The sequence below is a fragment of the Heterodontus francisci genome, unplaced genomic scaffold (genome assembly GCF_036365525.1).
Source record: "Heterodontus francisci isolate sHetFra1 unplaced genomic scaffold, sHetFra1.hap1 HAP1_SCAFFOLD_1085, whole genome shotgun sequence".
Classification (NCBI taxonomy): Eukaryota; Metazoa; Chordata; class Chondrichthyes; order Heterodontiformes; family Heterodontidae; genus Heterodontus; species Heterodontus francisci.
This window is the reverse complement of record NW_027140531.1, coordinates 65,532-75,531: the sequence shown is the minus strand read 5'-3', so window position 1 is coordinate 75,531 and position 10,000 is coordinate 65,532. Positions and strand designations below refer to the sequence as shown.

The following is a 10,000-nucleotide window of genomic DNA, read 5'->3' as shown; positions in this document are numbered from 1 at the left end:
ATCTCTGTAACCTCCTCCAGTCCCTACAACCCTCCCTATCTCTGTAACTTCCTCCAGCCCCTACAACCCTCCCTATCTCTGTAACCTCCTCCAGTCCCTACAACCCTCCCTATCTCTGTAACCTCCTCCAGTCCCTGCAACCCTCCCTATCTCTGTAACCTCCTCCAGCCCCTACAACCCTCCCTATCTCTATAACCTCCGCCAGCAGCTACAAGCCTCCCTATCTCTGAAACCTCCTCCAGCCCTTCCAACCCTCCCTATCTCTGTAACCTCCTCCAGCCCCGAAAACCAGCCCTATCTCTGTAACCTCCTCCGGCACCTACCAATCCTCCTATCTCTGCAACCTCCTCCAGCCCCTGCAACATTCCTTTTCACTGTAACCTCCTCCAGCACCTACAACCCTCCCTATCTCTGTAACCTCCTCCAGCCCCTACAACCCTCCCTATCTCTGTAACCTCCTCCAGCCCCTACAAGCCTCCCTATCTCTGTAACCTCCTCCAGCCCCTACAACCCTCCCTATCTCTGTAACCTCCTCCAGCCCTGACAACCTCTTTGACCAAGCTTTTGATGGGACAGTGTAGAGGGAGCTTTACTCTGTATCTAACCTGTGCTGCAGTCTGGTCATTGTGTAGTTGCTGTGATAGTCGGTGAGTTTGCAGTGTAGGGTCTGGGTCCCGGTGCTTGGGGTTTCTCCTCAGATCAGACACTCTCTCTCTCTCTCTCTCTTTCTTACAGAAAAAGTGTGAGCGTTACTGGGCAGCAGAGGGAACTGAAGTCTTTGGGCCCTTCACCATCACCAACGTGAGTCATTGAGCAGTCCTTGTCTCTATCACTCCATCGCTCGCTCTCTGTCTCTCTCTCTTGCTGTCTCGCTCTCTCTCGCTGTCTCGCTCTCTCTCGCTGTCTCGCTCTCTCTCGCTGTCTCGCTCTCTCTCGCTGTCTCGCTCTCTCTCGCTGTCTCGCTCTCTCTCGCTGTCTCGCTCTCTCTCGCTGTCTCGCTCTCTCTCGCTGTCTCGCTCTCTCTCGCTGTCTCGCTCTCTCTCTCTGTCTCTCTCTCTCGCTGTCTCGCTCTCTCTCTGTCTCTCTCTCTTGCTGTCTCGCTCTCTCTCTCTGTCTCTCTCTCTCTCTCTGTCTCTCTCTCTCGCTGTCTCTCTCTCTCTCGCTGTCTCTCTCTCGCTGTCTCGCTCTCTCTCGCTGTCTCGCTCTCTCTCGCTGTCTCGCTCTCTCTCGCTGTCTCGCTCTCTCTCGCTGTCTCGCTCTCTCTCGCTGTCTCGCTCTCTCGCTGTCTCGCTCTCTCTCTCTGTCTCGCTCTCTCTCTCTGTCTCGCTCTCTCTCGCTGTCTCGCTCTCTCTCGCTGTCTCGCTCTCTCTCGCTGTCTCGCTCTCTCTCGCTGTCTCTCTCTCTCTCGCTGTCTCGCTCTCTCTCTCTGTCTCGCTCTCTCTCGCTGTCTCGCTCTCTCTCGCTGTCTCGCTCTCTCTCTCTGTCTCGCTCTCTCTCGCTGTCTCGCTCTCTCTCTCTCTCGCTCTCTCTCGCTGTCTCTCTCTCTCTCGCTGTCTCTCTCTCTCTCGCTGTCTCTCTCTCTCTCGCTGTCTCTCTCTCTCTCGCTGTCTCTCTCTCTCTCTCTGTCTCGCTGTCTCTCTCTCTCTCTCGCTGTCTCGCTCTCTCTCGCTGTCTCGCTCTCTCTCGCTGTCTCGCTCTCTCTCGCTGTCTCGCTCTCTCTCGCTGTCTCGCTCTCTCTCGCTGTCTCGCTCTCTCTCGCTGTCTCTCTCTCTCTCGCTGTCTCTCTCTCTCTCGCTGTCTCGCTCTCTCTCGCTGTCTCGCTCTCTCTCGCTGTCTCGCTCTCTCTCGCTGTCTCGCTCTCTCTCGCTGTCTCGCTCTCTCTCGCTGTCTCGCTCTCTCTCGCTGTCTCGCTCTCTCTCGCTGTCTCGCTCTCTCTCGCTGTCTCGCTCTCTCTCGCTGTCTCGCTCTCTCTCGCTGTCTCGCTCTCTCTCTCTGTCTCGCTCTCTCTCTCTGTCTCGCTCTCTCTCTCTGTCTCGCTCTCTCTCGCTGTCTCTCTCTCTCTCGCTGTCTCTCTCTCTCTCGCTGTCTCTCTCTCTCTCGCTGTCTCGCTCTCTCGCTGTCTCGCTCTCTCTCTCTCTGTCTCGCTCTCTCTCTCTCTCGCTCTCTCTCTCTGTCTCGCTCTCTCTCTCTGTCTCGCTCTCTCTCGCTGTCTCGCTCTCTCTCGCTGTCTCGCTCTCTCTCTCTGTCTCGCTCTCTCTCTCTGTCTCGCTCTCTCTCTCTGTCTCGCTCTCTCTCTGTCTCGCTCTCTCTCTCTGTCTCGCTCTCTCTCTCTGTCTCGCTCTCTCTCGCTGTCTCGCTCTCTCTCGCTCTCTCTCTCTCTCTCTGTCTCGCTCTCTCTCGCTCTCTCTCGCTGTCTCGCTCTCTCTCTCTGTCTCGCTCTCTCTCTCTGTCTCGCTCTCTCTCTGTCTCGCTCTCTCTCTGTCTCGCTCTCTCTCTGTCTCGCTCTCTCTCTGTCTCGCTCTCTCTCTCTGTCTCGCTCTCTCTCGCTGTCTCGCTCTCTCTCGCTCTCTCTCTCTCTCTCTGTCTCGCTCTCTCTCGCTGTCTCGCTCTCTCTCGCTCTCTCTCGCTCTCTCTCGCTCTCTCTCGCTGTCTCTCGCTGTCTCGCTCTCTCTCGCTGTCTCGCTCTCTCTCGCTGTCTCGCTCTCTCTCGCTGTCTCGCTCTCTCTCGCTGTCTCGCTCTCTCTCGCTGTCTCGCTCTCTCTCGCTGTCTCGCTCTCTCTCTCTGTCTCGCTCTCTCTCGCTGTCTCGCTCTCTCTCGCTCTCTCTCGCTGTCTCGCTCTCTCTCGCTGTCTCGCTCTCTCTCTCTGTCTCGCTCTCTCTCTCTGTCTCGCTCTCTCTCTCTGTCTCGCTCTCTCTCTCTGTCTCTCTCTCTCTCGCTGTCTCGCTCTCTCTCGCTGTCTCGCTCTCTCTCGCTGTCTCGCTCTCTCTCTCTGTCTCTCTCTCTCGCTGTCTCTCTCTCTCTCGCTGTCTCGCTCTCTCTCGCTGTCTCGCTCTCTCTCGCTGTCTCGCTCTCTCTCGCTGTCTCGCTCTCTCTCGCTGTCTCGCTCTCTCTCGCTGTCTCTCTCTCTCTCGCTGTCTCGCTCTCTCTCTCTGTCTCGCTCTCTCTCGCTGTCTCGCTCTCTCTCTCTGTCTCGCTCTCTCTCTCTGTCTCGCTCTCTCTCGCTGTCTCGCTCTCTCTCTCTGTCTCGCTCTCTCTCTCTGTCTCGCTCTCTCTCTGTCTCGCTCTCTCTCTCTGTCTCGCTCTCTCTCGCTGTCTCGCTCTCTCTCTCTGTCTCGCTCTCTCTCTCTGTCTCGCTCTCTCTCTCTGTCTCGCTCTCTCTCGCTGTCTCGCTCTCTCTCGCTGTCTCTCGCTCTCTCTCGCTGTCTCGCTCTCTCTCGCTGTCTCTCTCTCTCTCGCTGTCTCGCTCTCTCTCGCTGTCTCGCTCTCTCTCTCTGTCTCGCTGTCTCTCTCTCTGTCTCGCTGTCTCTCTCTCTGTCTCGCTGTCTCTCTCTCTCTCTCGCTGTCTCTCTCTCTCTCTCGCTGTCTCTCGCTCTCTCTCGCTGTCTCGCTCTCTCTCGCTGTCTCGCTCTCTCTCGCTGTCTCGCTCTCTTTCTCTGTCTCGCTCTCTCTCGCTGTCTCGCTCTCTCTCGCTGTCTCGCTGTCTCGCTCTCTCTCTCTGTCTCGCTCTCTCTCGCTGTCTCGCTCTCTCTCGCTGTCTCTCTCTCTCTCGCTGTCTCTCTCTCTCTCGCTGTCTCTCTCTCTCTCGCTGTCTCGCTCTCTCTCGCTGTCTCGCTCTCTCTCGCTGTCTCGCTCTCTCTCTCTGTCTCGCTGTCTCTCTCTCTGTCTCGCTGTCTCTCTCTCTCGCTGTCTCTCACTCTCTCTCGCTGTCTCGCTCTCTCTCGCTGTCTCGCTCTCTCTCTCTGTCTCGCTCTCTCTCGCTGTCTCGCTCTCTCTCGCTGTCTCGCTCTCTCTCGCTGTCTCGCTGTCTCGCTCTCTCTCTCTGTCTCGCTCTCTCTCGCTGTCTCGCTCTCTCTCTCTGTCTCGCTCTCTCTCTCTGTCTCGCTCTCTCTCGCTGTCTCGCTGTCTCGCTCTCTCTCTCTGTCTCGCTCTCTCTCGCTGTCTCGCTCTCTCTCTCTGTCTCGCTCTCTCTCTCTGTCTCGCTCTCTCTCTCTGTCTCGCTCTCTCTCTCTGTCTCGCTCTCTCTCGCTGTCTCGCTCTCTCTCGCTCTCTCTCTCTCTCTCTGTCTCGCTCTCTCTCGCTGTCTCGCTCTCTCTCGCTCTCTCTCGCTCTCTCTCGCTCTCTCTCGCTGTCTCGCTCTCTCTCTCTGTCTCGCTCTCTCTCGCTGTCTCGCTCTCTCTCGCTGTCTCGCTGTCTCGCTCTCTCTCTCTGTCTCGCTCTCTCTCGCTGTCTCGCTCTCTCTCGCTCTCTCTCGCTGTCTCGCTCTCTCTCGCTGTCTCGCTCTCTCTCGCTGTCTCGCTCTCTCTCTCTGTCTCGCTCTCTCTCTCTGTCTCGCTCTCTCTCTCTGTCTCTCTCTCTCTCGCTGTCTCGCTCTCTCTCGCTGTCTCGCTCTCTCTCGCTGTCTCGCTCTCTCTCTCTGTCTCTCTCTCTCGCTGTCTCTCTCTCTCTCGCTGTCTCGCTCTCTCTCGCTGTCTCGCTCTCTCTCGCTGTCTCGCTGTCTCTCTCTGTCTCGCTCTCTCTCGCTGTCTCGCTCTCTCTCGCTGTCTCGCTCTCTCTCGCTGTCTCGCTCTCTCTCGCTGTCTCGCTCTCTCTCGCTGTCTCTCTCTCTCTCTCGCTGTCTCGCTCTCTCTCGCTGTCTCTCTCTCTCTCGCTGTCTCTCTCTCTCTCGCTGTCTCGCTCTCTCTCGCTGTCTCGCTCTCTCTCGCTGTCTCGCTCTCTCTCGCTGTCTCGCTCTCTCTCGCTGTCTCGCTCTCTCTCGCTGTCTCGCTCTCTCTCGCTGTCTCGCTCTCTCTCTCTGTCTCGCTCTCTCTCTCTGTCTCGCTCTCTCTCTCTGTCTCGCTCTCTCTCTCTGTCTCGCTCTCTCTCTCTGTCTCGCTCTCTCTCTCTGTCTCGCTCTCTCTCTCTGTCTCGCTCTCTCTCGCTGTCTCGCTCTCTCTCTCTGTCTCGCTCTCTCTCTCTGTCTCGCTCTCTCTCTCTGTCTCGCTCTCTCTCGCTGTCTCGCTCTCTCTCGCTGTCTCGCTCTCTCTCGCTGTCTCTCTCTCTCTCGCTGTCTCGCTCTCTCTCGCTGTCTCTCTCTCTCTCGCTGTCTCTCTCTCTCTCGCTGTCTCGCTCTCTCTCGCTGTCTCGCTCTCTCTCTCTGTCTCGCTGTCTCTCTCTCTGTCTCGCTGTCTCTCTCTCTCTCTCGCTGTCTCTCACTCTCTCTCGCTGTCTCGCTCTCTCTCGCTGTCTCGCTCTCTCTCTCTGTCTCGCTCTCTCTCGCTGTCTCGCTCTCTCTCGCTGTCTCGCTGTCTCGCTCTCTCTCTCTGTCTCGCTCTCTCTCGCTGTCTCGCTCTCTCTCGCTGTCTCTCTCTCTCTCGCTGTCTCTCTCTCTCTCGCTGTCTCGCTCTCTCTCGCTGTCTCGCTCTCTCTCTCTGTCTCGCTGTCTCTCTCTCTGTCTCGCTGTCTCTCTCTCTCTCTCGCTGTCTCTCACTCTCTCTCGCTGTCTCGCTCTCTCTCGCTGTCTCGCTCTCTCTCTCTGTCTCGCTCTCTCTCTCTGTCTCGCTCTCTCTCGCTGTCTCGCTCTCTCTCGCTGTCTCGCTGTCTCGCTCTCTCTCTCTGTCTCGCTCTCTCTCGCTGTCTCGCTCTCTCTCTCTGTCTCGCTCTCTCTCTCTGTCTCGCTCTCTCTCTCTGTCTCGCTCTCTCTCGCTGTCTCGCTCTCTCTCGCTGTCTCGCTCTCTCTCGCTGTCTCGCTCTCTCTCTCTGTCTCGCTCTCTCTCGCTGTCTCGCTCTCTCTCGCTGTCTCGCTCTCTCTCTCTGTCTCGCTCTCTCTCTCTGTCTCGCTCTCTCTCTCTGTCTCGCTCTCTCTCTCTGTCTCGCTCTCTCTCGCTGTCTCGCTCTCTCTCTCTGTCTCGCTCTCTCTCGCTGTCTCGCTCTCTCTCGCTGTCTCGCTCTCTCTCGCTGTCTCGCTCTCTCTCGCTGTCTCGCTCTCTCTCTCTGTCTCGCTCTCTCTCTCTGTCTCGCTCTCTCTCGCTGTCTCGCTCTCTCTCTCTGTCTCGCTCTCTCTCTCTGTCTCGCTCTCTCTCTGTCTCGCTCTCTCTCTCTGTCTCGCTCTCTCTCGCTGTCTCGCTCTCTCTCTCTGTCTCGCTCTCTCTCTCTGTCTCGCTCTCTCTCTCTGTCTCGCTCTCTCTCGCTGTCTCTCTCTCTCTCTCGCTGTCTCTCTCTCTCTCTCGCTGTCTCGCTCTCTCTCGCTGTCTCTCTCTCTCTCGCTGTCTCTCTCTCTCTCGCTGTCTCGCTCTCTCTCGCTGTCTCGCTCTCTCTCTCTGTCTCGCTGTCTCTCTCTCTGTCTCGCTGTCTCTCTCTCTCTCTCGCTGTCTCTCACTCTCTCTCGCTGTCTCGCTCTCTCTCGCTGTCTCGCTCTCTCTCTCTGTCTCGCTCTCTCTCGCTGTCTCGCTCTCTCTCGCTGTCTCGCTGTCTCGCTCTCTCTCTCTGTCTCGCTCTCTCTCGCTGTCTCGCTCTCTCTCGCTGTCTCGCTCTCTCTCGCTGTCTCGCTCTCTCTCGCTGTCTCTCTCTCTCTCGCTGTCTCGCTCTCTCTCGCTGTCTCGCTCTCTCTCGCTGTCTCGCTCTCTCTCTCTGTCTCGCTGTCTCTCTCTCTGTCTCGCTGTCTCTCTCTCTCGCTGTCTCTCACTCTCTCTCGCTGTCTCGCTCTCTCTCGCTGTCTCGCTCTCTCTCTCTGTCTCGCTCTCTCTCGCTGTCTCGCTCTCTCTCGCTGTCTCGCTCTCTCTCGCTGTCTCGCTGTCTCGCTCTCTCTCTCTGTCTCGCTCTCTCTCGCTGTCTCGCTCTCTCTCTCTGTCTCGCTCTCTGTCTCGCTCTCTCTCTCTGTCTCGCTCTCTCTCGCTGTCTCGCTCTCTCTCGCTCTCTCTCTCTCTCTCTGTCTCGCTCTCTCTCGCTGTCTCGCTCTCTCTCGCTCTCTCTCGCTCTCTCTCGCTGTCTCGCTCTCTCTCGCTGTCTCGCTCTCTCTCTCTGTCTCGCTCTCTCTCGCTGTCTCGCTCTCTCTCGCTGTCTCGCTGTCTCGCTCTCTCTCTCTGTCTCGCTCTCTCTCGCTGTCTCGCTCTCTCTCGCTCTCTCTCGCTGTCTCGCTCTCTCTCGCTGTCTCGCTCTCTCTCGCTGTCTCGCTCTCTCTCTCTGTCTCGCTCTCTCTCTCTGTCTCGCTCTCTCTCTCTGTCTCGCTCTCTCTCTCTGTCTCTCTCTCTCTCGCTGTCTCGCTCTCTCTCGCTGTCTCGCTCTCTCTCGCTGTCTCGCTCTCTCTCTCTGTCTCTCTCTCTCGCTGTCTCTCTCTCTCTCGCTGTCTCTCTCTCTCTCGCTGTCTCGCTCTCTCTCGCTGTCTCGCTGTCTCTCTCTGTCTCGCTCTCTCTGTCTCGCTCTCTCTCGCTGTCTCGCTCTCTCTCGCTGTCTCGCTCTCTCTCGCTGTCTCGCTCTCTCTCGCTGTCTCTCTCTCTCTCTCGCTGTCTCGCTCTCTCTCGCTGTCTCTCTCTCTCTCGCTGTCTCTCTCTCTCTCGCTGTCTCTCTCTCTCTCGCTGTCTCGCTCTCTCTCGCTGTCTCGCTCTCTCTCGCTGTCTCGCTCTCTCTCGCTGTCTCGCTCTCTCTCTCTGTCTCGCTCTCTCTCTCTGTCTCGCTCTCTCTCTCTGTCTCGCTCTCTCTCGCTGTCTCGCTCTCTCTCTCTGTCTCGCTCTCTCTCTCTGTCTCGCTCTCTCTCTCTGTCTCGCTCTCTCTCTCTGTCTCGCTCTCTCTCGCTGTCTCGCTCTCTCTCTCTGTCTCGCTCTCTCTCTCTGTCTCGCTCTCTCTCTCTGTCTCGCTCTCTCTCGCTGTCTCGCTCTCTCTCGCTGTCTCTCTCTCTCTCGCTGTCTCGCTCTCTCTCGCTGTCTCGCTCTCTCTCGCTGTCTCTCTCTCTCTCGCTGTCTCTCTCTCTCTCGCTGTCTCGCTCTCTCTCGCTGTCTCTCTCTCTGTCTCGCTGTCTCTCTCTCTGTCTCGCTGTCTCTCTCTCTCTCTCGCTCTCTCTCTCTGTCTCGCTGTCTCCTCTCTGTCTCGCTGTCTCTCTCTCTCTCTCGCTGTCTCTCTCTCTCTCGCTGTCTCGCTCTCTCTCGCTGTCTCGCTCTCTCTCTCTGTCTCGCTCTCTCTCGCTGTCTCGCTCTCTCTCGCTGTCTCGCTGTCTCGCTCTCTCTCTCTGTCTCGCTCTCTCTCGCTGTCTCGCTCTCTCTCGCTGTCTCTCTCTCTCTCGCTGTCTCCTCTCTCTCTCTCTGTCTCGCTCTCTCTCGCTGTCTCGCTCTCTCTCTCTGTCTCGCTGTCTCTCTCTCTGTCTCGCTGTCTCTCTCTCTCTCTCGCTGTCTCTCACTCTCTCTCGCTGTCTCGCTCTCTCTCGCTGTCTCGCTCTCTCTCTCTGTCTCGCTCTCTCTCTGTCTCGCTCTCTCTCGCTGTCTCGCTCTCTCTCGCTGTCTCGCTGTCTCGCTCTCTCTCTCTGTCTCGCTCTCTCTCGCTGTCTCGCTCTCTCTCTCTGTCTCGCTCTCTCTCTCTGTCTCGCTCTCTCTCGCTGTCTCGCTCTCTCTCGCTGTCTCGCTCTCTCTCGCTGTCTCGCTCTCTCTCGCTGTCTCGCTCTCTCTCTCTGTCTCGCTCTCTCTCGCTGTCTCGCTCTCTCTCGCTGTCTCGCTCTCTCTCTCTGTCTCGCTCTCTCTCTCTGTCTCGCTCTCTCTCGCTGTCTCGCTCTCTCTCTCTGTCTCGCTCTCTCTCTCTGTCTCGCTCTCTCTCTCTGTCTCGCTCTCTCTCTCTGTCTCGCTCTCTCTCTCTGTCTCGCTCTCTCTCGCTGTCTCGCTCTCTCTCGCTGTCTCGCTCTCTCTCGCTGTCTCGCTCTCTCTCGCTGTCTCGCTCTCTCTCTCTGTCTCGCTCTCTCTCGCTGTCTCGCTCTCTCTCGCTGTCTCGCTCTCTCTCGCTGTCTCGCTCTCTCTCGCTGTCTCGCTCTCTCTCTCTGTCTCGCTCTCTCTCGCTGTCTCGCTCTCTCTCGCTGTCTCGCTCTCTCTCGCTGTCTCGCTATCTCTCGCTGTCTCGCGTCTCGCTCTCTCTCTGTCTCGCTCTCTCTCGCTGTCTCGCTCTCTCTCGCTGTCTCGCTCTCTCGCTGTCTCGCTCTCTCTCGCTGTCTCGCTCTCTCTCTCTGTCTCGCTCTCTCTCGCTGTCTCGCTCTCTCTCGCTGTCTCGCTCTCTCTCGCTGTCTCGCTCTCTCTCGCTGTCTCGCTCTCTCTCTCTGTCTCGCTCTCTCTCGCTGTCTCGCTCTCTCTCTCTGTCTCGCTCTCTCTCTCTGTCTCGCTCTCTCTCGCTGTCTCGCTCTCTCTCTCTGTCTCGCTCTCTCTCTCTGTCTCGCTCTCTCTCTCTGTCTCGCTCTCTCTCTCTGTCTCGCTCTCTCTCGCTGTCTCGCTCTCTCTCGCTGTCTCGCTCTCTCTCGCTGTCTCGCTCTCTCTCGCTGTCTCGCTCTCTCTCGCTGTCTCGCTCTCTCTCGCTGTCTCGCTCTCTCTCTCTGTCTCGCTCTCTCTCGCTGTCTCGCTCTCTCTCGCTGTCTCGCTCTCTCTCGCTGTCTCGCTCTCTCTCGCTGTCTCGCTCTCTCTCGCTGTCTCGCTCTCTCTCTCTGTCTCGCTCTCTCTCTCTGTCTCGCTCTCTCTCGCTGTCTCGCTCTCTCTCGCTGTCTCGCTCTCTCTCGCTGTCTCGCTCTCTCTCGCTGTCTCGCTGTCTCTCGCTGTCTCGCTGTCTCGCTCTCTCTCTCTG

General features: G+C 57.9%; 1 protein-coding gene across 1 annotated transcript in view; it reads left to right on the top strand.

Annotated features, from left to right (window-relative positions):
- The window catches only part of LOC137360066 (tyrosine-protein phosphatase non-receptor type 18-like), a 52,575-nt gene that overhangs the window by 33,726 nt on the left and 8,849 nt on the right, over positions 1-10,000 (top strand). The window contains exon 7 of the mRNA XM_068025657.1: positions 736-801. Within this exon, the coding sequence (XP_067881758.1) occupies positions 736-801 (66 nt within the window). The remainder of the gene's footprint in view (positions 1-735; positions 802-10,000) is intronic.